This window comes from Phasianus colchicus, chromosome 1 (assembly GCF_987193195.1).
Source record: "Phasianus colchicus chromosome 1, bPhaCol1.hap1.1, whole genome shotgun sequence".
In the NCBI taxonomy this organism is placed as follows: Eukaryota; Metazoa; Chordata; class Aves; order Galliformes; family Phasianidae; genus Phasianus; species Phasianus colchicus.
In genome coordinates, this window is record NC_143436.1 from 57,653,202 (window position 1) to 57,679,950 (window position 26,749).

Below are 26,749 nucleotides of genomic sequence, written 5' to 3' on the forward strand. Positions count from 1 at the left end.
TGGAAAGCATATGCATTTTTCCTACAGGGTTTTAGTTCCGAGGGTACGTTAAAAACGATACAAAGGGATTTCTTCCCTGGGTAGGTGTGCAGTTAGTAACATACATTCCACGCTGGGTTGTGTGTTGGCAACCCTGCCGGCAGCGGGGGTTGGAACGGGGGGGTGTTTGAGATCCCTTCTGACCCAAGTGGGGGGTCAGCCTCTTCTCCCACGTAACCGCAACGGGATGAAAGGGCCTTACATTGCATCCAGAGAGGTTTAGGTTGGATATTAGGAAACATTTCTGCTCAGCAGGAGTGGTGCTGCAGTGGCACAGGCTGCCCAGGGAGGTGGTGCAGTCACCATCCTGGAGGTGTTCCAGAGCCGTGTGGATGTGGCACTGAGGGACGTGGGCAGCGGGCACGGTGGGCATGGGATGGTGGTTGGACTGGGTGACCTTAGCGTTCTTTTCCAACATTATGATTCTACATTTCTGTAATTCACCAGCTATACAGAATGACCACATCTCAGCAGCTCTATTTTTGTTCGGCGTTGCTGAAATTTCCGCTTTTGTTCTCACCCCGGGCCCGGCACGCACGGCGGTGCCCAGCGGACAGCCGGCCGCTGCTGGGCGGGGCGGCACTTTTCCCCGCTCTGCCTCTTTAAAAGGCGGGCCGGCACAGCCCGCCTACAGCGATCGGTCGGCCCTGCCCGCGATCCCCGCCCCGCGATCCCCGCCCCGCGCCCCGGCGTCCGTTGGCGGCGGGCGGGCGATGGTGGCGGGCTGCGCCGCGCGGCTGCTCCCCCTGCCCCTCCTGGGCCGGGCCGCCGGGGCACGGGGGGCGCTGCCCGCGCGGGCGGCAGCGGGGCGCGGCGGGCCGCGGGTCGGGCGCTGGACCGCCGTGGCCTTGGCGGTGCCGGCCGCGGCCGGGCGGCGGGAGGGGCCGGAGCGGCGGCGGGCGGCCGTGCGGCTGGTGTGGGCTGGGGAGCGCGGCCCGGAGCCGCCGGCCCGGGGGCTGCTGAGGCGGTCGAGCCTGGTGCTACGGCTGGGCTTGCGGGCCTGCGTGCTGCTACTGCGCTTCGGGCCCCTGTTGCTGCTGTACCCGCTGAGCCGCCTGCGGCCCGGCCTGGCCGCCCTGTGGCTGCGGCTGCTGCGGAGGGCGGCCGAGGCCGCGGGGCCCACCTGCATCAAGCTGGGCCAGTGGGCCAGCACCCGCAGGGACCTTTTCTCCGAGGCTTTCTGCGATGAGTTCTCCAAGCTGCACGTCGAGGTGAGCCCGCACCCCTGGGGTCACACCGACGAGCTCTTGAGGAAGGCCTTCGGCGAGGACTGGAGGAGCATCCTTACGTTTCCCAGCCAGGAGCCGGTCGGCTCAGGCTGCGTGGCACAGGTGTATAAAGCCTATGCCGATCTCACGGCTGTCGCTGCACCCCCGGCCGAGGGGCTGGCACGGAGCTCCGAGTTACAGACTGCCTTTGAGGCGTGGGAGGTGTCAGGCCTCAGGGGCCTCTTCAGGTGGCTGAGAAGGAGGAAGAGCGAGGGGATGGGGGAAGAGAGGAGCGGGGCAGAGCTGAGCCCCGTCAGCTGCTCCCTGAGAGGTCCTGTGAGTGGAACATCCCACGGGGAGCAGATGGCCGCAAACCCGTCATCAGCCAGACACCTCACACCTGTAGCTGTTAAAGTAAGTCACACGTCTTACTGGCACACCTGTGAATGTAGAGTGCACAGGATAAGCCAAGGAAGATTCTGGTTCTGATGGAGAAGAGTTGGTTGGATATGACCATGTGGAGCAATGCTTGCTTCCTTCCATATGCTGTTTTGGTGCTCTGGTTCCAGCCAGCTGCAACCCAGGCAGCAGTGGCCCCAACTCTTCTCAGCACCAGTACACACCCTCCCTGTGGCACCATTTGACGTGGCACCTGGATACCAGAAATTGCTAGGGCCCGATTATACATTAAAAGAATGAATATAAATTGTTTCACCTTTCAGAAAATGAGACCTATTCTTTCCTCATGTGGAGAAATCTGGAACAATATGTTCTTTTCAGCAAAGCTTACTAAAATAAATTTTATGTTGGAGCTGTTCCAAATACTACTGGCAGGAAAGGGCCAGAAGAATGGAAGCAAGGGAAAATGGCAGTGGGTGAAACTTCAGGCTCTGGGACAGAAATTTTCCATTTGAAAATTATGAAGTGTTTCTTCACAGCTTAATCCATGGCAAAATAAGAATTATTCTGAGGACTGTCTTGTGAAGCCTTGTTAGCTCCCAGCTTTATAGGGTAGGTTCTGTTCATTTCAAGTACATCATTTTAGCTGATGGAAATGGACTGTCATTTTTACAGTCTTTTGGGAGTTAACGTTGCCACCATTTCTTCTTGTGCAGGTCCTGCACCCAGGGCTAGTCCACCAAGTCCAGATGGATCTGTTTCTCATGAAGTTGGGTAGCCACATCATTGGACTTCTCCCTGGATTCAAGTGGCTCAGTTTGACAGAGATTGTAGAAGAATTTGAGAAACTTATGCTTCAGCAGGTGTGTGCAATGCCACGTACTGAAATAGAACTGTTTCTTGCTATTGATAGGCCCTTAGTCCATCCATGCTATTACTTTTTAAAAAATTAGATGGAGGTTTGGTTGTTCTTTCATTATGATTTCCTGTAATCAGGCACATAAAATTTATGTGGGAAAACTTATGTGCTCACAGCATAAGAAAGCAAAGCTACAAAGAAGCTTAATAATCTTTAGGAGACTTAAAACTTGTTTTATGACTTGAAGTGTATTTTCTAGCAAACTGGAACAGTAGGTTAGCATAACTGCAGTCCTTTTTGTGGAATTATGAAGGAAAGATGAACACTGGTGGAAGACCTCTCTAGAGAAAAAGAATCTCTGAACAAGTGCTCATGTGTTTTTCCCTTATCCTACATTTAAATTTACAATCTGGTTGTGCTGGTCATGTTTCCTAGCCTTGAGGAATACATATTAGCATAATTAACACCCTTTTAAATGAGGTATTATTCTACATTGTATCATCATTAGACTGGTAGTGTGAGCAAAGTTAAACTTTGCAAGTAGCTCTGGAAACATGTCCCAGTTCACTGAGTGCTGAAATATCCTTATTGCCAAATTCACAAAGATTTCACTACAGAGTTAATTGCTTTTATGTTTGTTAAAATGAACTGTTATCTGCTGATTACATTTCTTGTGTTTAGATATTGCAGTCTGAAGTCTTTTAAACTCTGAAAATTTGAGCTGTTTTCTATTAGTTCAAGAAATCTACTCAGCAATCCATGTTGTAAACTGTATTCAGATGTGACTGAAGGTCATTAGGACTAGTTTAGTGGGACAGAACTCTTGCTGGACTCTGAAAACTTGGGATGAGGAGAGTATCTCACTGGCCTGTTGTCATTTTTCATTTCTCTTTGAAAGAACAAGAATTATTGCTGGGATATTTCCCACTGCCCAGTGAGGGAAGTGAGGCAAGGTTATCTTTCCTCCCACATATTCCCTAAAGATCTAATTGCATCTAACTCCCAATCTGCTTTTCTTTTTTCTTCTTTGAGATCGACTTGCACTACGAAGCCAGAAATCTGGAGCGCTTCTGTCAAAATTTCCTAGATGTTGATTTTGTGAAGTTCCCAACTCCTGTTCGCCCTTTGGTGACAACAGATGTTCTTGTGGAAACATTTGAGGTAAGAATTGCACGGTCTGGGAGCAGTGGCAGCAGGGAGAAGGCCCTCAGGGGAGTGCTAAAGATGCATCTTTTGAGAAAGAGCGGTCACAGGCAGGAGGGTGCTCTTTTTTTGCATAAAGAGATTGGTGTCCTTCTTCAGTGTCTCTTCTACTCTGTTTGTAAACAGTGCATCCCAGAAGACAGACGGTGGACAGCTCCATATAGAAGTAAACTCTTGGCCTGAAACCAAGCAGACCAGCAGTGTGTGCAGCCACCATGTACTTGCTTGTGCTTTGCAAACCAGCATAACGCTCTAGCTCTCCTCTGGGGTGGGTCAAAGCACAGAGCTCAGCAACCCAACACTATCTGATGCTTGCCTCACTTTCCTTGTGAATGTTTGAGTCACGGACCAAAGCTACTCTCAGCCCTAGTTTTTGTGCATGCAATTCTGGCAAGGGTGTCTCTGCCCCAGGCTGTGTTGCACACTTTTTCTAAAGAACAAATCCTTGATGTTCTCATGTTTACCGTCTTGTTAGGTACAGTCTCAGTGAGCTAGTCCTTTCAAGATTATTCTTACTTCCTTTCTTTATCTCTCAGCACATAGGTAAAGGTATGATTGCATGTGGGACACAGGGTGTATTTGATTCCAGGTCTTTTTTTTTTTCTTTCTTCAGGAGAGTGAGCCTATTTCACACTACCTACACACAGAGGTTGCCACAGAACTGAGGCAGAGACTCGCAAAGATGGGCATGGACATGCTCCTAAAGATGGTAGGCACTCGACAGGGGCTAGAAGTGAAGGTTATTTTCCTGCAGAATCTTTTCTATTGGGGTAATAAGACATTGTGGCTAAGGAGAGAACCTGTTTGCTCCCACATCTTCTCCCCCTGGACTCAAGACACATCTGTGCCTTTTGGAGCCAGCTCATGGATGTCAGGTATTGTGACAACTCAGGACTTGGGCTGCCAGGTACACTGTGCAGCTCCTGAAACTGACAGAGGGAGGGTCTGTGCTTCACATGCAGTGTAAGATGTGACCTGAGTAAAGTCTGGACTACATACATCACTTCTGCAGGCTTTAATGTGGAGCACCTTTAGCTGCAGAAAGGAGATCTGCTTGCATGTGGTAGGATCCTACTGTGAGATGTGATCAGAGCATTGCTTAGCAAACCCATTGATCCATTTAATGAATATTCACAGATTGCCCAAGTGCTGTAAAGTGCCACGTAATTAGTAGATGCCACATTCTCTGCAGAGGACTGTGGATGCAAATCACAGGGAAAAGAGAGAGATTATTCAGTTATTCACTCCTACCCCAAAACTATCTTTTTATAGGGAAGAACTAAATATGAAGTAAAGAAAAAACCTGGCCAGATAAAGCTTTCATGGCCAAGATAATAAAAAATGATCTGGAAAGGCATGCTGAGAAGTGAATTAATTTGCTTGTGAGAAGCCATGAGAACTAGTAGGGAAGAGCTGCAAATAACCTCAGTGCTGAGCAAGTGAGCAGTGAGTATCAGGTAAAATTCAGCTGGTACTTAGCAATATTGTGCTAAGGCAATAGGGAGGCTTGCAGTTATAACTTCACATAGTGTGATAGCCTCAAATAGCTTTTACCATTTGGAAAAGCAGTGGTAGAACTACAGTTTTATGCTAATGTTAGATTTATTTAGCTCTGAAAAGCAGAGAAATTACAGCAGCTTCTGATAAAGATGTATAGAGTCATGGGTATAGGAGCGTAAATATGAACCTATTGTTTGTAGTTTCTTAAAGCAATGAAATAGACATAAAATTATCAGAGGTTGTTTTTTAAGCAATATCCCCAAACCCTCTTATTTTCACACTGCTGTAATTTTTTACATGAGAATTAGACAAATGCATAGGTGAAGAAATCTACTAGGTGCAAAAAACCTCCTTGGGGTAGGAAGTCTTGCAGCCTCAGATTGCCAGGGATGTTACTGGAGAGGCATTGCCTTGTGCCTTACCTTCTTGCTGCTCCTTTCTACTGCTAACTGCTGTCGGAAACAGAGAAGTGCTGTATATATTTCTTTCCTCTTCTTATTTATTTTTAACTTATTTTCCTTACTTTTCAATACAGCTGTAATGTATGTTGATGTGCTGGAGTAGACAAAGGTAGCCATGCACTAAACCCCATACCAGTGAATGGCAAAGTAACTGTGTTACTTGTTGCCAAGGCCCACCACCCTACACTGAGCGTAGGGCTAATGGCTGGAGAGAGCTACCTGCTGGAACTTCTCGCTGTTCTACCTTACCTCTCACAGATGGGCAGGATTGCTTCACGCAGCTCTGCTGACTCTCCTAGAGTGAGTAGCACTCACACTCTTTCAACACAGTTGATCTTTGCCAGAAGCCATTTGCTTTGTTGCAAGTGTTGCACATGAACGACAACAGGGAACAACAGACTGCATGAATCCATGCTGTCTGCCTGGGGGTTGGTGTGGGCAGGTTGGTTGGAATCAACTGCTCTAAGACTTGTTCATCTTCTAGGTCTTTGTTGACAACTTTGTCCATGCTGACCTGCACCCTGGGAACATCCTGGTGCAAGGCACAGCCTGCGTCAGCAGCAGCTGCAAAGAGCAGACGGCCATCGTGGATGTGTGTGACACCCTCGTCCTGGAAGTGCAGCCGCCCTTCAGACGGCTCTGCCTGGTGCTGCTGGATGCAGGGATTGTGGCAGAGCTGCAGAGTGCTGACATGCAGAACTTCAGAGCAGTTTTCACAGCTGTGGTGCAGGGCCAGGTGAGGCTTCTGTCATGGTGTTAAGTAGCTGAGGTTGGGGAATGGAGACAGCTGGAGAGCTCCATGGCCGAACTGTAGTTCTCTTTCTGTTTTCCTTTACCGTCCTTGCCAGGGGGGCAGAGCACTCTTGCTAGCTTGGGAAGCTTACCAGACAAAGATGCACGCCTAAAACAACAGGCTACTGAAATGGAGTGAGTTCAGTTGCCCAGGAGACTGAATGTGTTTGACAGAAAGCAGCCACTGCCCCTCCTTGGTTTAGAGTGCTTCTGGTGCCACTTACCACCGCTTGGGGGTTGCTTATAGAATCATTTGAGTTTTGTGATGCCTCCTATAGCTGGAAGAAGGAGGCTTCATCAACAGGCTCCACTTGATTGGGCAGCTAGTAGCAGACCCTATCCACAAGGCTCCCTTTGTTGTTGTCCTTACTGTTCTAACTCTCACCTGTAACTTTTGATTTGCTCATGGCTATTCTTCAAGGACAGGCTTCCACACTATTCCTTTCTTCATAAAGAGGACAATGCCTCCTCCCTTCCTTCTTTACCTGTCTCTACTGAACAACTCGTAGCCATCAATAGCCACACTCCAGTCATGAGAATCATCCCACCAGGTCCCAGTGACAGCAACTACATCATGATTTTCTAGCAGCATGGTGGATTCCAGCTTCTCCTGTTTGTTTCCCAAGCTGTGTGCATTGGTTTAGAGGCACTTCAGCTTGGCAGCTGGTCTTGTTGCCTTCTTGGAGGATAATTCCTTTGAAGTATTTCCCTTGAGTTTCCCTGTTGCTTTCTCCTATTGCCTCAGTGGTGCCAGTACATCTCAGGGCAGCAGGTTGAGGGCCCCACTAGCACTGTCTTCCTCTAACTTAGCTATCCTATCCCATGCTGTATTGCAGGTAGGCTCGCTATCATCCCCGTGCTCCCTTCAAACCTAGTTTAACATCCTGCAAATGAGCCCAGCTAGCTTTTTCCCATGGACTGTCTTGCACCTTTGAGAGAGGTGAATCTCAACTGGTTCCTGCAAGCCTGGTGTCATCTAGGCCATCCCACTGTCAAAATACCCCAAGTTTTTGTGGCAGCACCAGCCAGGAAGCCAGGTTTTATGGTTTGGATTGTTCCAGTTCTTTCAATGTCCTTACCCAGTACAGGAAGCAGAAGAGATGATCTGTGCCCTCAATTCCTTTAGCTGATGTCCCAAGGCCCTGAAGTCCCTTTTATGGCTTTGAACTATGTGTAGCTACTTCATCGCTCCCCACATGGAAAAGCAATAGTGCATAGTGATCTGTTGGCAGTACCAGGCTAGGGGGTTTGTCTGTTCTCTACCTGAGCTTCAGGGAGACCTTCTTCTCTAAAAGGGTCTGCCTGAAATATTATGTGTTCGGTTCCCTGCAGGGAGGAGTCACCTACAACTAATACCTGTCTCTTTTTTGAGGATGTAGTCTTGATACTGGGGGAAAGAAGGCTTTTATAGTTCTGGCTTTGTTGTTTCCTCTAGCGTAGGTGGGCTGTTATCACCCACAGACAGGCATTCCACCCCCACAGCCTCATACCTATTGTATGAAGGCACCTGGGGGAGCAGAGTGGGCGAGGAGCCCCATGCATGGACTTGCCTCCATCCACTCTTCTCATTTAAGTTATTGCCTTCAGGCTGGCAGTGAGGGGATACATGCTGCCATGAATCTTGTGCTTTCTTCTGCAGTAGGTCTTTTTTTTTTTTTTTTGCCCTCAAAATACACTTTAACCTATATATTTCATCTTGTAGCCTTGCTGTGAGGCTGAGAAGGTTGTTCACATGCTTGTGTCTTGCACAACTGTTTTCACTTCTGCCACGTGGTGCCAGAGAAAGGCTCAGGCACTCTGTGCAGCTGGAAGCCTGCATGGCTGAATGTTTGCCTCAGAGTTCAGCCTGGGTTTTGATATCCTTTTTGATGAGTGCAGATAGTCTGTCTCTCAGTCAGGTGGATACCATGACTGGGCTCTCTCTTCTCAGCGGGTGCTAATCCTGCACTTAGACGATGAAACCACCTACAGACCTTATCTCTGCAGCCTATGGAGTGCTTGCTCACCCTGCCTGCATGAACGGCCGTGCAAGCTGCCACACCATGCCCTGTTTGTCCATCCTGGTCACTATGTTCCTGGTTGCTTGCACTCCTTAAGGGCTGCCTTTGTGCATGTGGAGGGATTCCACCATCCTTCCTCACTCCACCTGTGCTGTGTCAGAGCTGCCTCTCACTGGGGCACTGCACTTCTGACTGGGATTTTAGCTGCTGCTTTGTCTTACTGGGATAGGTTCCCCAGTGAGTCTCTGCTCTGAAGCTGGTCCCCTCCAATTCTTCCAGTTTCAGGCTCTCATTTTGGAGACTGTTTTTGCTGGAGATAAAGGAATGGATTAAGATCTTAATCTCCTACACATTCCCTTCTGCAGCTTTCTGTGCCTTGCTCTGCAAAAGCTTATCTGCCACCCTCCATTCTGCTGTTGTGTTAGTGCCTGGCGAGAAGAGGCAGCAAAGCAGGTAGAGGGGTCTGATCTCCCTGAAGCTCCTCTGTGGAAGGGAAACTCCCCCTTCCCACTTACTTGAAACACACTCTCAGATGGGCTAGAGAATCAAGTGCTGGTGTGTCCTGTTCATTTTGTGATAAAGCAGTACTCATAATGGCATTCTTATGGTTTCTTAGCTGTGGGTTGGATGGCTTACCAGTGGATAGGAGGGACAGGTTTTACCCCAGTTTATTTATCTACTGAGACATACCCAGGAGCTGGTGCTAGAACCCATGCATTCAGGCCCATCCTGTGCTGCCAGATTTCTCAGCCACTAAGCCAAAGCTGTGATCATTTGATTGCCCGTCCTCGTGCCTCACATTGGATGTATTAAACAATATGCAGGTGAAAAAACTTGTACATCAAATCTCATTGCCAAACCTGGCGCCTCTGGCTCTGTCCACTCCTGTGAGACAACTCATCCAAGAAGAACTGTAATTTCTCTCACAAGTGAAACTCGGATACTGCTCTTGCCATGCTTTTCTCACCAAATGTGCTGGCATCATTGCTTTCCTCCAGACAGCATAAATAGAAAGCTGAACTTGGGAAAGGTTAGAGGATTCTCTTCATTACACCATTATCTCCTCTTGTAGTCCTGCTGGCTTTCTTTTTCTCCTTGAAACTTCTGACTGAGAGATCTTTGTTATATCTTCCCTTACAAGAAAAATAGAGCAAGGTTCTGCCAGATATTGATTAAAACTTTTGGCCCAATTTTGCTCTTTCTGTACCTGCTTCTGTTGGTTGCTTGGGTGTCTTGCTGGAATGGGAGAGCATAGCCCTGGGAGTTCTCCCTGCAATATGCCTCCTACAGGAACCTTTGCAGCAGATGTCTTTCAGGGTTGATTTCCAGCTCCAGGCCTGCTGGTAACAGTGATCTAGTTGTACTGATTCTTCTTTTCCACTTGTTTCACAGGGGGAGAAAGTGGCAGAATTGATTCTTCATCATGCTCGGGCCAACCAATGCCAGGATATTGAGCGATTCAAAGCTGAAATGGCAGAACTAGTGACCAAAGTTCGAAGGAACACCATTGCCCTAGGAAAGGCAAGTCCACAAACCATATCCCACCCTCATGTAGGTGTACTTCAGTGCAGCTTAGCTTTTAAAGTGGTCCAGGTGGAAAGGCCAGCTGTGATCCCGTCAGCACCATGTGCTACTTGGAGCTTTTAGTGTCTCAGATGAAGTTAAGTCTCTAAAATCTCTTCTTAATTCCCTCTAACTAAAAATGAAACCATGTGTGTTTAATTCTGCTCTTTAGATCTCTAACATCTGCAGTCCTCTTTGAGGAGTCACTAAACTGTGTGTGATTCTGTGTAAACCTGATGTTACAGCTTGTATCCTTTTGGTAAAGGCCAGCCTGGCACTTCATAGAATGTAGTACAGAGGTATTGAGGAAATTAATACCTACCGTGTATTGCTGTGAGATGTTTTCAGCCTTACTGGGCTGGCAAATAAACAGAACCATGGGTCAGAGCTGAACTCCTTATCCTGGGCAGGGTGGAAAGGATCACACCTTGTTGGCAATCCTCAGCCCAGTAGTCCTGTCCCACCACTAAGACTAAGGGCTAACAAACACTTTGAATCCTACCTGTCATGCATGTGGCTCAGTCATCTTGAACACTGGTACTCTGAACAGCTGTTAACTTTTCCTTTTGTATTCCAGCTTCAGGTGGCAAATCTCCTCTCCAGTGTCTTTAAATTACTGATGACGCATAAGGTGAGGAGCTGTCACAGTATGCTTTCAACAGCTGGAAGTTCACTGGGGAGGGAGAAGTACTGGGATTGCAAGGGACTGACAAGAAGGGGGACTATATCTATAGTTAGTTACTTAGTGCCCTGGTGTACCTTCATGCAGTGGTAGCACCTGGCTGGGAACTGTTTGTATACAGGCAGAACGGGGCTGTTTCCTCTGTAGTATCTAGAGCTCTTTTGTTGCCCTTCAAAAGGTGAGCTGCCCCTTACCCAACTGCATGTGTTCAAGTAGGTTGGATACTGCCATGGTTTAAAACCACATTAGCAGTAGTGAGTAATCCTAACCTTCTGCTGCTGTAGTATGGAAAATTACATGGAAATGAGAAATAAACTTCTGGGTTGTCTTAGGGTGCTTCCCCTGAAACTGTGTTCTTATTTTTGTACCTGCTTAAGCTCTCCCTGCTTCTCTCCCGCTTTGTCAGAGCTCGTACCTCTGTGAAATGAGCTCAGAAGGTCTGCTGTCTCATGTGCTTCTAGGTGAAACTTGAGAGCAATTTTGCTTCCATTATCTTTGCCATCATGGTTCTGGAAGGTCTTGGTCGTTCACTGGACCCTGAACTGGACATTCTAGAGGCAGCTAAACCACTGCTTATCAGAACTGCAGCTTCTGTCCTGGAGTAGACACTCGTGGCTGCTGCCCTCTCATGGTGCAGGGTTACCTCTGGTGCCTGTGAGCTGACAGGAGGAAGCTGAAGGTGAGAACAGTTCCAAATGTCGTGGGGAAGTGCCACGTCATGGTAACCCTCCATACCCTGCCTTGAATCCTATCAGCCAAACATCAGGCATGGGATCTTCATGAGGTCTGTTTCAGAAGCCTTTCTTTTCCAGGAAGATTTTGCACAGATGGAGAGTTCTGATTCTTACAATTGTGTGGTTCTATGAGCTAATATGCTCTGGTAGTTTTTAACTGACATATCATGTGGCCTGTGTGTAAAAGATCACTGCGGGCTGATGAGGAAACCAGTCTTAATTGTCTAAAAGTCTTTAATAAGATGTTCAGTGATCAAATTTGTTTTGAAATAAATTGGGTTAAATATTAATTTGCTGGCTGATCTGTCAATATGGTATAAAAAAATGATGTTCTGATGCCACCTAAGCAAGTACTTCAGGCTGAAAAAAGCCAGTAAGCCTTTTTGTCTTTTGTACTTCTACTTTTATTGTCTTGGTCTTTTTTGATGATAAAAACAGACCAGGGTATTGATTTTTTTTTTTTAAACTATACTGTACAATAATATATGTATGGCAGAAAAACTAATTCCATAATAAAAACAACTTTTGGGAATACTTGTACTGGTTTCAGTTTTTGTTGAAGCTTTAAAAAAGGCTTAAGAAGGCTTTCTCCTTGCTGTGCTGTCCTCCCAGCCCTCACCCTATGCAACTCACAGCCTTAACTCATACGTAGAGGTGTGGTTTTTCTCCTTGAGCAGTTTGCAAAACAAGGAGTCCAAACATTTTCCTAAAGAATGGAAAACACTGAATGTTTGAATCAAATTAAAGCCAACAAATGAGATACATCATAGAGCTTTTATAGTCAGTTATTTTAATAAAACTCTTAATGTTGTTTTATGGCCTTATTTTTATGGTAAGATACATAGCCTATGAATGATTGGAAATATTGTCATGCTAAATATATTTCCAGATATGCTCCATGTGAAAGTGCAGCCACACACAGCTCTGTGCAGTTGCCTGTTCTCAGCTGGTTAAGCAATGAAGAGAAAGCACATATGCAGATGATCTGTTTAATGGTGATTATAAAACGATGATTAATGATACATAAATGAAGTCTGAAAAATTAATTTAGAATTCTGCTCAGTGTATTTCATGTGCTTCCATCATGAAATACTCCATTTCCAAATGTTTGAGGATAAAAAGCAGCAGTAGAGTTTAATGGTAGCTTTCAAACTTTCTGCTTGAGTCTAAGCAGGCTCAGACTCAAAACTAAGTATGTTATTGCCCTAAATAAGTTATTTACTCAAAAGCATGCACTGTCTTCATTAAAAAAAAAAAAAAAAGCAGAGCAAGCAACCTCTGAACTTCACACTGAAGATAATCTCTGTGTGCTGCCAGCACCCCATCACCCAGTAGTGTGTGTGCCCTACTGTGTCTGTACCCAGCAGGTGCCAGGCACAGCACTGCAGCATGTGCAGCCTGGGCTCAATCCCCATCTGTTATGCAGCTCTTAGGCACAACCACCCACATTATTTGTACCAACAGCAAATATCAGACAATTTTATCCCAAGGTGAAATAGAGCTTAAACCAAATGGTTTAAGAACTTAATTAAAAATAATATTAATATTAATAATAATAATAAAAAGTCAAAACCTTTTCCTTATATTTAGGTTTATCTTTGTTTCTTGCTGCATTTTTTTAACACATAAACCTCAGGATGGTTCATGCTTATTATGGATCCTAAAGTAACAAATACTTCTTTTAGCTATGAAGACCTCAGAATAGTTTGTAGCCACAGGGATGCCTTAACCTTCATTTTGTGGAGGAAAGCAAAGCACATACCCCTCAGTTATCTCTGCAGGAACACAGTTCAAAACTTAGTGCTAAGAAATTGTTGGCCATGCAACAGATTAAGCAGAATTTCAGAAAAGAACTCGCAAAAGGGACTTCTTAACCTTTTTATTTTTAGAAACTACTGTAACTGAAGATGTATTCCTTAACAGAGATGAATTTTTATAATACCTGTAGCTCTTGGCTAAGTGATATTCCAGAGTGTGTTAGGTGTTTCCAAGTGGACACAATGTCAGGCTGCAGCACTTCAATTTTGTATCCAGTTTGGCTCTGGGTGCTACATAAAACAAGGTATCTCACATATTTTATTCCCATTACTTTATATATTAGCACACTTTTATGAAAAATAAGTCCCTTTAATATAATTCTGAGTGCCCCAGCAAACTGTGCCACGTCCATTCTTGTTTCCTAAATACCCATATGAATTAAATCATTTCACTGCCCAAAGCTGATAATGGCATTCTGTGACACCTATATTTGACACGTGCATTTCAAATGGTGACAACCATAACTTCCTCATCCCTTTTGTGAATGAAGGCACTGCTACTGATCACAGCACAGTGCATTAAACTCATCTCATCTCTCCTTAATGTTGTGTAACAGCATCTCTTGGTGTGTCTTATTTTTTTCTGTCCTGGAGAGGGAAAAAGATGGCAGCTTATCCATCTGACACCACATGCCTCACTATCAGAAGTGAGCAATGCACTTAAACTGGGGCCAACAGGAGCAAGTTAAACCCTGGACTCCAGGTGGTAACTCTGTTTTACCCTGCAGTGGCAATGGGGAAACTTCTGTAATGCTGCTGGCTACCCTGGTTTCTTACACAATTTGTTCACTCATTTTTCAATTTACTATTTTGTAGCATCCTTATCACTTATTTGTGGTGTAGCCTATTTATTCTGATTGTGTGCCCTACCTGCATAGATATGCCTATCTTTCTGGCATAAAATTTCCAACTTTTGGAGACAAGCTGGCCAAAAAATGAGATCATAGCAAAATAGAAACCCTTGCCCACCACTGGGTTTTGTGATTCTCCAAAGACAGGTATCTCAGGAAATTAACATTTTTCTCACCATAATGCCTAGAGACTGTGTCTTCTCCCCTACACACACACACACACACACACACACCAAAAAAAAAAAAAATCCTTTTTGCACTTAGGTTTTCCCTAAGTCACTCTTCCTCTAGGGAAGTGGCCTACATTTTCTGAAAAATACTCACAGTGGAAGGATCTACACTCACTTGCAGCCCAAGCTGGATGGTCCCAAGTTGCCTTACCAGGTTTTTGGGAGCAGATCTCACATTACTGGATTCCTGCCCTGCCTCCTACAGCAGTTCTGGACCTACAGCAGTTACTGGAGGTAACCCAACTTCATCATATGTATGGACTTCTTTCCTATGGATCTCTGCAAATCACATGCAATGGGACACTTGCAAGTGTCAATTGTAATAATGGAAATAGCAGAGGACAATTTGTGCTGTATTTCAGCGTGTACATTTACATTGCTGCACTTTTTTTCTTTTTTCCAACCAACTGGTCTTCAGGTTATTCTTCCCTGTACGTCACGTAACACTAACATTGCAAGCTAAGTCACACGACAGCATCGCATGGCTTTACTTACTATTTAATGTTGTCCTTGACCTTTAAAAAATGTGCTCTCCTGGTCCAGTTCTGGAAGAAACACAGAAGGGCAAAAAGTGTCCAGAATTCAGCAGTGGAAGCCTCTCCACGCTTGTATTTAATTCCCCTGCAAGCTGCTATAGCAGGACACAATCTGTATCTGTGCCTTCTACCACTTGAGAGACTCATTCCCAGGGAGCTCCTTCTGACCTTCATGTTTTTCACTTAGTAAATTGTGTGGCCTGTGCTCTCACTCAAGAAATTAGTTTCTCTGTCATTTGCATCTTGAAAGCAGTTACAACCTGACATCCCCCTGCCAACTTCCAGCTCTTCTGTAGCTCTTCTCTGTATTGTCCCATGACACTGTCATCAGTCCTAGACTACAAAACTAAACAGTACAGATGCTGACTCTGTGGGCTCCTACAGAGCTGGCCCTTTTCAGATGCCTTTAGGGCAGGATGGCAGCACTCTGGCTACTAAATACCACCATGGCTTTTGGTTGCAGAGATGAGACTGTCAGTGGAGTTGTTGCCTATGCCTGAAACTGAAAAACAGTCTGACCAAGATGGGAGCCTATGCCACCAGACAGCTGGACCAGAACAGTTACTCCAGGAAGAAAGACTTGTAAGGGACAAAGCAGCACAAACACATGCTGGCTGCAATGGAAGGGAGATATATGATTTCTCCATGAGTTCCATTTGTCACAACTGCATTCTTGCACCCAAAGTGCAGCACACTGACACACACACACACACACACACACAGAACAGGTTTGTGAACTGATCAAGTGCCTGCTTACCCACTCTGCAGTTTCCTTATTCTAGTAGTGATGCTCGGAACATCAAAAGATTCTGTTCTCTGAGGTATTGCTGGAGGTCACAGTGTCTCTGGTCTTCTTTTAGCATCTTCTCATGTAAGCGATCTCTGTTCTGAAACACTTTCCTTTTGGCAGCCTGGTGATGCTTTTGTTGCCTGTCCTGCTCCTCTAAGTCTTGAGTCAGCATTGTCTGCCGTGACTGCATTCTGTTCCTCAAAAAATGCTACATTAAAAAAAAATGACACTTGCAATTGTGCAGCCAGCTTTAAGTCTGAATTTCACCCACAGTTATCACTGGAATAATGGTATAATTGATTCATTTATTCATTTATATTTATTAATGACATGTGGGTCAGCAAGTCTGTGGATGAAATCAAGCGGATTGGTCAGCTGATACTTCAGAGGGATCTGGATGGGCTCAGAAGGTAGGCTGATGAAGTTCAACAAGTCCAAATGCAAGGTGGCAGCACTTGTGTCAGGACAATCCCAAACATCAGTAGAAACTGAAGGCTGAACAGACTGACAGCAGCTCTACAGAGAACTTGGCAACACTGATGGAATAAAAATTGGACATGAGCCAGCGCTGCCTGATTGCAGTCTGGAAAACCAACTGTGTTCTGGGCTGCATCAAAAGATGGGAGGCAGCAGGGGGAGGGAGGTGATTGTCCTTATCTACACTGCCCTCGTGAGGCCCAATCTGCAGCACTGCATCCAGGCCTGGGGATAGTGGCACGGGCTGCCCAGAGAAGTTGTGGATTCTCCATCTTTAGAAATATTCAAGGTAAGGTTGGATGGTGCTTTGAGCAACCTGATCTATATGAGATGCCTCTGCCATGGCAAGAAGTTAATCTAGATGATTTTTAAAGATCCTTTTCAACCAAAACCATTCTACGATTCTATGATAATTCTTTGTATGCAGGAAGACTACTTCTACCACAGATACAGATTAAATTCCTATCTTTAATCCTGTTGCACGTTAAAGAAATAATAATTTTCATATACGTATCTCCAAATGATACAATTATACTGGATATACAGGAGAGAAAGATAAATACTCTAGATGGTGCTACTGCTGGAAATACAGCACAGCTAAAACTTCCTTGAAATTTCCCTTACCAGCCTTTCTTTTTCTTGTTCAAAGCTGCGCTCATTGAGTTCTGCAAGAAGATTCTCTCTCTGCAGTCGCTGTGTATGTAGGAACTGCAGCCTCTGACTTAACTTTCTGTTCTCCTCCTCTGCCAAGAAGGATTCCTTCTTGCTCCTCTCTGATTGAGCAGCTTGCAGCAGTGCCGTGTGCTGCAAAGCTCTGTTTTGGTGCTCCAGCTGTTTCTCCAACCCTTGCAATGTTCTCTGATACAATCGCTGCCTGTTTACAAAACAAAATTTCTCAGAAAATAAAAGCAATCAAAGAACAAGTGCATAAGATGTTAAGCAGACATTCTGGCCAATAGAGAGAGGTGACTGTGTTCCCCAACACCCTTCTCTGCCTTGGTGAGGCCCAATCTGAAGGACTGTGTTGAGGCCTGGAGCCCCAGCACGAGAAGGACATGGGAGCCACTGGAGCAGGTCCAGAGGAGGACAATGAAGATGTTCAGAGGGCTGAAGCACTTCTCTTATGGAGAAAGTTGAAGGAATTGGAATAAAATTGGAAAAGAGAACGGTCTCGGGAGACCTCATTGCAGCCTTCCAGTACATGAAGGGAGCTTATAAGCAGGAGTGGGACCAATTTTTTTTTTTATACAGTCTGATAGTGATAGGACAAAGGCATTCCTAAAAGAGGGGAGATTTAGGTTAGATGGTAGGCAGAAATTTTTACTAAGAGGGTGGTGAAGTGCTAGCACAGCTGCCCAGAGAAACTGTGGTGCCCCATCCCTGGAGGTGCTCAGGGTCAGGTTGGATGGGGCCCCAGGCAGCCTGAGCTGCTGGGAGTAGCCCTGTCTATGGCAGGGAGTTGGAATGAGATAAGCTTTAAAGTTTTCTCCAACCTAAACTATTCTATGATTTAAATATTCCAGGACTCTTTGTTAAGTTATGAAGGTTAAACCTGTATCCTAAACAGAGGCAGCAAACTCTCCAGATGGGCTGGTACCTGATGTTGTCAGCTAACTGCAGTCACGTTCACATGAATGCATAACCTGGTAGGGATGTTCTTGGTCCTGAAGAGCAGGAGTGAAGGAAACAGACTGTAGGGACAGAGCTATAGGGAAAAGCCAGACACTGTGTAGCTTCATGTATTGCTGGTGATGCCACAGCAGCAACAAAAGGGATGGAAAGAAATAGGCCACAGCAGCAAGGACCTGCTAAGCGTAATGGCAGTGGGTAGGGGAGGCAAAAGGACTCCAGCTCTGAGGATGAGATCAAAGGGAATTTGCCCTCAAGCTAATGCTAAAAGGCTACAGCTGGTTTGCACCTACTCATTCATGCACCAAGCACCAATTCATTCCCATTAATGAATCTCCCTGAGTGCCCTGCAGAGACTAGCATAACATGCAATGTTCAGAGAGTGAATGAGAATGCAAGGGAGTGGGCATTGTCAACCATTTGATATTTATTTCCAAAAAAACCCCACCAATTGGCTCTGGTTACCTCTGGTTGTTCCTGCGCAGCTGACATTGGACAGCATCTGCCTCCTGCTGCTGCTGCCTCTTCAACTGCCTCTCTTCCTCTTGGTGTCTTTTGTGCTCAATCTTGGCCTTGTTGAGGTCCATCTCTTCCCATCTCTCCTGAGATGCACTGTTACGCACAGATTTCTAAGAAAAAAATGTATTACAGATTCCTTATCAGATATTGTTAGAAACAGAAATACTTGCCTCCCTCTGAGCAAACACAAATCCTCCTGCAGCTCTAACTCCCCGCTGCCCAAGATTTCTGCCCATAGTCAAGAAGTCTTGCTGTTTTCTTCAGTAGTAGCCACATTCCAGTACTGGGCAATGATCCTAATATGAATTTTGAAATACACTCCGTTGCATGAAGGAGCACTCACGAGGCTTCTCTTCACAGATACAGTGCAATATTTAGTTCTGTTATCCTTATAATGTCCTAGGTGAGGTAAACAGCAAGGAAAACACCAAGACTCAGATGTGTTCTAGTTTAAATTTCTATGTGTAATGCTATAATGTGATGAAAAGTACAGCAATGATAGCAGAGTGGGCAGGAATCTCCAGCAAGATCCCTTTACCTCCACTGACAAACCTTATATGAGGTCTGGGAAGTGGTGGATCCTGGCTCGAGCCCTTCTGGTCTCTCAGGTACATTACATGCACCTGAGCTCCCCTGGGTTGGCCCTGCCTTCCCACCAGGTGCTCAATCACTGTCTCAGGCCATGACTTAACATTTCTGCTACACCATGGCTGTTTAAAGCTAAAATAAAATTTACACAAAATACTCACTCTCTCAAATGCATTTTCCCTTCTACTCCCAGCAGCAATTGGCATGTTCCTGCCATTAGCCACTCTTCCGCAAACAAAATGTCTCCCTCCAGTCCTTTCTGGAGAACATCTCTAATACCACGAGCTGGGAAATGCTACAGGGCCTTCAAATCATGTCCACTGCCTCCCTATTATTACTGTCCCTGCCAGTCTCATTATAGGAAAGGCTCTCAGAAATGCTCAACACAAATAGCAGAAGTGCCCAGTTCCTGTACACCACTGAATCTTAAGTGGACACCTTACCCTTCCACTTATGCATAAACATTATTCTACACGTGCATATTTTTTGTTGCAGCAAAAATCTTTGGGAAAGAGATCAAATGGGAGTATAATCTCACTTGACATAAACAAATCACCCAATCCTAATAGCTAAAAGCTATGGATCAAATACTTACTGAAATGCTTTTGTCTTTTAGAAGATTTAGATTTGTGAATCTCCCAGCTTGTGCACTGGAGGTACTGCGTGGTCTCAGTACATGCAGGGCTGATTTGATGGCCAGGCTGTCTTTCTTTAGTGACTGATGCACTTGGTCAAAGAAGCTTTGTCGCTGGAAAGGACACAAAGCACTGGCTCCCACAGAAGTGCTCCTTTGGGAAGACTGAATTGGAACATCTGCCACTCTGGTCTCAAAAAGACCTTTTAAATAAATTAGAGCAGGGACATGTCAAATTATAGGTAGCTTATAAAAAGAAAGAAGATTTAAAAAGTTTTTTCACATGAGATGTGTTCAAGCAAGACTTTTATAACAAGTATCAATGTTTTCCTCTGACAAAACAAGATACTTCTTAGTCTCCACAGAACAGGTCCCAGTGCTCCAAAAAACAAGCCTGCCATTGCAGTCAAGCATGATTTTTACAGGATCACTTTAATACAGGATAATTGACTACACTTACAGCTACTCAGTTTAAGAGTTTATTTACATGTTACTTTGTGGACAGCCATGAGATTCTTCTGCCAGTGTCTAAAATAGCCAAAAATGATAAATATCTTGATAGTCCAAAGCCTGAGCTATGAATCCTGCTGAGAGACAGGAGAAATCAGCATGTGCACAACACTGCTGACACAGTTCCCTAGCTTTTGGGTAACGGAGTACATGGGCAGAGTTTGCTTGAATCTTCCCAATAAAGACAGTGTAGATTGAGACAGCAGTTGTTGCATGGAATAATGCAGGAACATCAGCTGGGAGGAAATACAACCTTACGTTTGACTGCATTCTCCCTCAAACAGCACTGACACTGAGCACTACGAAAGCTGTAGTACTTGGAGAAAGCTTTAAGCCTTCAGAAACCTTAATGAAATGCCTGCATTTATCCCCAAACTAGCTTAAATGAGAACAGTACCAACTCAACTGAAATAATGATCCAAAACCTTTTGAATGATAAGGGAACAACAGTGACATTGTAAAGCAAAAATTTTCAGCACAAATAAGAAAAGGGGTGTTTCCTGTAGAATGATTCTGGTGAAATCATTTTGCTATGTGCAGTCATAGCTAACACTACAGATGACTTTTAAAGCAAGAATTTTTTTTTAAATTAATAATATTTGTAGTAAAAGTTACAATAAAAGTTAAGAAAACCCCAAAGATGCCACTGTAATTGCTTCAAAGGTAAAAAAAAAAAAAAAAGATTAAAAAAAAAAAAAAGAAAACCAAACCCAAATCACTCCACCTTCCATCTGGAAATAGTTTCACGCTGAGAAAAAAAAGAACATCTCAAGCCAAACTACCATTATATCTAGGATGGCATTGACATTTTCTTTCAACTCATTGAGAACTACGGCAGTAGAACACTGTGGCCCTCCACAATGATTCTGTGTGAAAAACCTTATGTCTGGATAAAATAGCTACAATTTCACTACCATGTTTGTGTTTAAAATGAGCCTCAGTTCCAGCATCCTGCTGTCTGCTTCCTGCTTCTTCCTTGTGGATTGACTCCATCAACCAGCTGTCTGTGTTGACAGCAGTATCAACCATTGTAGCATGAGCCATCTCCCTCTGAGGATTCTAGAAATATGAAGAAATGCAATCATAATCTGACCTGATGAGGAGTAAGTTAGCTTTGTGAACTTAGAGTGAAAGATCCTATGTTGCAACTGAAGTTTGAGAAGAATTAAAACAAATGGGGAGGAGTTCTTCACTAAAGAAATAAAGAACCCTTAATTTCTGATCATGTTTCTGTTTTCTCCATGTCTTCAAATGACCTAAACATTGGCCTGAAATTGTCTAGAGGGGCACAGAAAAGATCAGGCCAGGGGAGCTCTGACTGGAAGGCAGCTGCATTCCAGCTCTCACAGAGTACTGGGGGAAAGCTTGGCAGTAATTGGTGCACATTAACCTCCTCCTTCCTGATCTCCACCCAGTGCTCTGTTCACAGGCACCAAATCAGCCACTGATGTCACAAAATTCACTTTTAGTCTCTGACTCACAGAAGTGATACCTGCGCCCTAGGTGATGAAATATTTTCATATAATTCTGCCAAGGACTGGCGTGGTATGGAGGAATCCTTACTGTAATCCCTATCTGGTATGAAGTTTTTCATCTGACACTTTTTTGTGCCTTTTCCTCTTTCACCCAGAGGCAGAATGTGGAAGAACTGGGCTAAACACCACACATCCAGTGACAAAGAACAACAGCTTTTAGCTCCTTCCCAGGTCAATGAATAAGGAATACAACTGAAAATAAAGTCAGAGTCTCCATTCTTTAGGAGGCATACATAATGGTCACATCCAAAGTCATTAGTAATTTTCTGATTTTCTGATATCAAGAACAGAAAATGTAAGCTAACAATAAATAAATTATACACATAGCAGGCTACATGTTAAGAGATAGTATGAAATACCTTTTACCTTCTTAGGGCCTAAAACCTCACTGTCCTCTTCCAAACAAGGCTGAGCATCTTTTGAAAGATTTTCTGTCATCAAACTCTTCTCTTCATTTTCCTCTTCCTCTCTGGAAACACTTCCTGAAGGGGACATCCTCACTTCAGACAGTTGCTCTTCTATTTTCTTGCTGAGCTCTTCTTTATTCAAGGATGTTCCTGGGATGAAGAAATTTTCTTGCTGCACTTTGTGCTCCATAGGCTGTGGGCTTTTGCAGGCTGCAAGGCAGCAGTGGGGGACTAAGGTACACCTACAGCTGCACTTCGTGCATGGCTCAAATGAACACAACACCCCAGGCCAGCAGTCCAGCCCTGAGTGGCCCCCTCTGTAATGGCCTGAAGCTCTGTAACCTGGTGTTACAATGTATGGGTAGTCCAAGCTTGACTCCACCACCATCTGCCTGGCTGCCAGTGGCATCTGCAGTTCTAGGATGATGCGCTCACTTAAGGGCAGAGGGATCCACAGAGCTTGGTCAGAAGATACCTCCTTAGTTTGCCCATTCCAGAAATTCACAAGCACTCCCTTTCTATTGTGTGCTGAGCACATTAAAAAAAGAAAAAGAAAGGAAAGACAAAGAACATATTAGAAACATATCAACCTGTATGATGTCTCTCTTAGAAACCAGACCATAAAAATGACTGCTTGTGTTACAGACAATTTTGTTACAACTTATGAGAGCTTTTTTACTTAGAGGTTTAGAACTTGACCTTTTGAATTTCCGATGAAAAGATACACAACAGCAAAACTCCCACTAGTCACAGTGAGCCAGGAGCTTACTCCATAAAAGCTGGAAACCAGACTAACAGCTTATCAGTGAAACTCACGAGAGCCAGGAATATTTTTCTCCTGGTGTTGGCAGGACCCCCCTCTCCCAACAAAAACCCTCAGTTTAGGTTTCCATTCACAGAAGAAAGCAAAGGCTGGTGCTGGGAGCTGAAAAAGTTTGCCCCACAAACCAACCAGGAAGAGAAACCAAGCAGTTGGAGAATTTTTCACAGTTCAGACTGTTCCATCTTTTCTACATAGTGGCCATCAACTGTGGCAAGACTAGTGCTTGTAAGGAAGGCAGTACCCCATACCTAAAGGTGTCTTCTTGTTCTCCATAACCTTGAGCACAGTGCCTGGGCCAAAGCGTTCAGTGTTAGCCTCCCATGGGGCCAAGACTCTGTCTCCTGGAGCAAGGCACCACTGCGAGGCATCTTTGTAGTGCAGAATGTCATAGAGAGGTGTTTCCTGCATACGAAGCTGCACCTTGCCTTTCAGTGTGCAACTTTTGTCAAATTCAATTAAAAAACATTCCCTGGAGCCCTACAAGAGTAAAACATGCAGTTTGCAAGACAGACATCTGGGTCCAATTAATGGCCAAACACAAGTGCTAAAAGGGAAATGGCAGAAATCCCAGGAAGCAGAATGTGATCTGTGAATGTAGTTGTTCTCTACCACCAGGTTTTTCACTGTATTGTATCCATATTGGATTTTAAAAGTAATTAAAAAGCTGTGGCTTAAGGGTCTTGACAGCCTTTCTCTTCCTTTCTTTTGGGACTTAGATTTTTAGTAGGTTTACCTGGCTCAGAAGAACACAATTAACACTCTGAGGAAGAAGCTCACCAGGAAAATCATCCATCAGAAGAGCAGCCAAAATGAAGTACTAGGTATGCTGCAGCTAGTGACAAGAAAGCAAAAGGATAAGAAATGAGGGAAGTGTCACAGCTACCATAAACTTGAATGCCTTCACTTAAGCTTTCAGCAATGGGTGTGGGGCAGATTCTACTGCCAAAGTCTCAGTCTTCTCTGCAGATCTGGGTGCATTTACATGCTGATGGCCAACAGCTATTCCATCCCTGTACTAGGATCGCTATTTATTTAACTAAACTGTGAACTGGAAAAATGAATTGGATTTTTAAAGAAAGACTGCAGGGGACATTTTCTATCCGGTATCCTAAATCATGTCACGGATTCCAGAAACACAGAAGGAAGAGATCAGTGAAAGCCCTCAGTTCAGTCAGGAGAAAGCAGTTTCTGGAGGTGGACATTTTGAATTACTATTACAGTAGACAACTGGGATATGAAGGACTTGTTTAGTTTGACTGTCTCATAACCAAGGAAATTGATTGATTTCCAGGCTGCTGCTTCTTGCAAAACTCTTCCCAGTAAATATCCCATCGTCATCAGAAAAAAAAGAAAAAAAAAGATGAAAATAAGATATGGGGAAAGAACTGTGCTGTATCACAGGAGAGCAACTCTGCACCAGGGTTAGGGGGCTGGCAAGCCATGGCAAGGGCAGGAAAAAAGACTCACTTAACAGTAACTACCTTCACTTCTTGTGCGATGTGGCCCAGGTAGTAATAGCCATCAGCTTTCCTCCTTGCCAGCACACGAGCCCCCCTTATAAAACTGGAAGCCTCTGGGGACGAGTGAATAAAGCTCCTTTTTGCTGAGGATACCAAGGACATACAAATGGAATCTGGGTTCCATGTGCAAACAGGAAGGCTGTAGAAAGCAAATACAAAGAGACCCCAGTAACAGTACTTCTGCAGCTTGGTGTAATGAAAACAAACCAAACCCATATGGGATCTCTCCAGCCTCTGTCCCTCATAGCTGCCTTTGTTTCCCAGCTTTTTTCCTTCTCTGCATGTGACTCATCGACAGCTTTTGAACTTACTGTGTTAATGGACATCCTGGCAGCACAGAGCCACAGAGAGCTTTATTGGCTGTGTGACAACATCGGACATGTGAGGTGGGCATGGAGATTATCTGGAGGTGGAAAGAAGATGGAAGCACAATATGAGCAATATGAGGCTTTTGAACACTTAAATCCTTAAGCAGCAATGTTACTTATAAAATGGAAATTGCTTTCCAGTGTGGTACTTCTCTCTGATTTAATTATCACATCATTTCTTTTGCCATGCAATGCTGTTTAGCTGTACTCTCATCACTAACAGCCTTGATCTTAAGAAACCAAATAGTGGAGCAATGTGGCGTGGGGAGGAGTCACCTAGAAAAGAAAGCATACAACCAAGGCCTGGCACTTGTGCTTTCCTCTGGCACCTTCAGCTGCCAGTGACAACTCCTTGCATGTGCTGGTTGGCAGAGTTCCCTGGAGCCACGTGATGGCCCTGCAGAAGCAAATACTGCTAGGCCAAGTTAAACCTGGATTTGACCCCAAGTGTCTGTGACAAAGCCTTTTGCTTAGAAGCTATGGGGAATGTTACCTTTCCTCTCAGACAAAGACTTCAGGTACAAGTAGTGTACAATTAGAAGGGTGGCTATGCCAACATATTGCCTTAGGCCACCACAGAGATGCCAGATTTACTTAGTTTATAAATTACCAGGCAAAATAAGGCCACTGGAGCTCTCCTCCAGTTCTGCTAGACGAAATGTCATCCAATAAAGGTTCAGGAGGGATAACCAATATGCACTGTACCTTTGCAGATGCAGCAGGGGGGACTCTGATCACTTGAGAGGACCCCCCACTTTGTCTGGCAACTTCCTCCATGATTTGTTGATTGCCTTCTTCACAGGCAGACTCTCCCAGTGAGCACAGTGTGGGTACTGGACACAGCCTGTTCTCCACAAGAAACTGATGATTTCTTCCTACTCTGCAATTGTGTCAGTGAACAGCTACACAGGCGGGTGGGCTGTGGCTCCAAACATTGCAGCTAGGCCATATCCTTGCAGAGTAATGCAGGTATACAAGGAATCCATTCTGCACAAGTTCCTTAGGCAACATTAGGAGTTGGCAACATCAGGGAGCTGGATGTGCTGACTCAGAGAAACAGCAAGGAGAGTGAAGTGAAGACAATGACACCAGGCTCTATGATACCATGATCGGGATGGGAACTTGATGGTACTATGGAACTGATAAGCCTCACTTTTGCTACCCTGAGCCAACAGTCTGCCATTCTTTGACAAAACACCATCCTCTGGTTGAACTTTATTCATTGTACCCTCATTATGAAACCAAACCACGCCTCCACCCCAAAAGCAACCTGCCTCCAAGGTGCAAGCACCCCCTCTGAATTTCTCTGTAACTTTAAGAGCAAGGTGAGAGAATTTTACACCATTCGTAAACAAAGACATGTATAACTGGAGTCATTTAAACTCCACGTGAAAAATAAATAGGGAAATAATAGTACAGAGATGGCTTAAGAGAGGGAAGATGTCAGGAAAGACACCGTTGGATAGCTCTAAGATTAGTTGATGGGCTGAGGGCTCTCTTCCCTCCACAAGGACACGTACTGGCACTTCATCAGGAAACTCACAAATCTCTATAGCGTTGCTTTTACAACTTAATGTGAAAGCGCTCACCTGGGCGAGATGTGAACTCCCTGATCGGGCATTTCCGTACCTCCCCAGCTCACAGCAAGGAGCTCCCTGCAGCCGAGGCGGGGCTCAGCGGTACAGCAGGAGCCCTACAGCTCAGCTCCGCCGTGCTGGGAGCGCCCCAGGCCGCCTAGCAGGCGGGAAGCCCCGCAAGATGCAACTGAGGGCCGCCAGGACAGCGGCGGGCCCGCATTGGGCAGCCCCGCACTGGAGCGTCCGCTCCCCGTTGCTGCGCGACCAGACGCCGTGGGCTGCACCAACCGCGTCGCGTGGAGGGGGGGAAAGGCCGAGCTTTTTCTTCATCTCCCTTCTCAAACCGCCTCCTCCTCGGGTGAAACACCCGCTGCAGAGCCTGGAAGGTGCCTTCGCTCCTTCCCACGTATCCCCTGTGGGAGATGTCAGCTCTTCAGAGCCGACTGCCACACCCGTGAGCGAAATGCTACCGCTTACGACCCTCCCGCCCGCCGCTCT

The 26,749-nt window shown here is 45.2% G+C and overlaps 2 protein-coding genes across 18 annotated transcripts; one reads left to right on the forward strand and one right to left on the reverse strand.

The window, feature by feature from the left end:
- Positions 1-752: 752 nt before the first annotated feature.
- Positions 753-11,965, forward strand: ADCK2 (aarF domain containing kinase 2). Its single transcript, XM_031589719.2, has 8 exons — positions 753-1,661; positions 2,363-2,509; positions 3,538-3,666; positions 4,322-4,417; positions 6,154-6,405; positions 9,854-9,982; positions 10,602-10,655; positions 11,168-11,965. The coding sequence occupies exons 1-8, from the start codon at positions 753-755 to the stop codon at positions 11,309-11,311; spliced, it is 1,860 nt and encodes a 619-aa protein (XP_031445579.2). The 3' UTR covers positions 11,312-11,965.
- Positions 11,277-26,732, reverse strand: LOC116226812 (uncharacterized). Of its 17 annotated transcripts, none has more exons than XR_004166411.2 (15): positions 26,264-26,732; positions 25,380-25,717; positions 24,618-24,709; positions 24,268-24,445; positions 23,035-23,263; positions 21,923-22,491; positions 20,936-21,080; positions 19,473-19,714; positions 18,236-18,399; positions 16,766-17,015; positions 15,632-15,872; positions 14,834-14,883; positions 14,490-14,617; positions 13,383-13,488; positions 11,280-11,365 (listed from the first exon to the last, which is right to left on the reverse strand). XR_004166411.2 is itself a non-coding variant. In XM_031589791.2 (12 exons), the coding sequence occupies exons 2-11, from the start codon at positions 25,449-25,451 to the stop codon at positions 15,648-15,650; spliced, it is 2,166 nt and encodes a 721-aa protein (XP_031445651.2). In that variant the 5' UTR covers positions 25,452-25,717; positions 26,264-26,732; the 3' UTR covers positions 11,277-11,365; positions 15,632-15,647. The 17 variants fall into 17 exon arrangements, 4 of the variants coding, with proteins under 4 accessions (XP_031445651.2, XP_090000422.1, XP_090000427.1 ...); XR_016468369.1 differs by having other exon boundaries at positions 13,383-13,845; XR_016468372.1 differs by lacking the exon at positions 11,280-11,365 and adding an exon at positions 12,004-12,146 and having other exon boundaries at positions 13,383-13,845.
- Between the last annotated feature and the right edge of the window lie 17 nt (positions 26,733-26,749).

Excerpts from the sequence above, each read along its gene's own strand:
- ADCK2 (XM_031589719.2), top strand. The coding sequence starts at position 753 with ATGGTGGCGGGCTGCGCCGCGCGGCTGCTCCCCCTGCCCCTCCTGGGC. Across the intron at positions 3,667-4,321 it reads TTCTTGTGGAAACATTTGAG|GAGAGTGAGCCTATTTCACA; the intron begins GTAAGAATTGCA and ends TTCTTTCTTCAG. Across the intron at positions 6,406-9,853 it reads CAGCTGTGGTGCAGGGCCAG|GGGGAGAAAGTGGCAGAATT; the intron begins GTGAGGCTTCTG and ends CTTGTTTCACAG.
- LOC116226812 (XM_031589791.2), bottom strand. The coding sequence starts at position 25,451 with ATGGAGGAAGTTGCCAGACAAAGTGGGGGGTCCTCTCAAGTGATCAGA. Across the intron at positions 24,710-25,379 it reads CCCCTGCTGCATCTGCAAAG|ATAATCTCCATGCCCACCTC; the intron begins GTACAGTGCATA and ends TTCCACCTCCAG. Across the intron at positions 23,264-24,267 it reads ACATCGCACAAGAAGTGAAG|GGCTCCAGGGAATGTTTTTT; the intron begins GTAGTTACTGTT and ends TTACTCTTGTAG.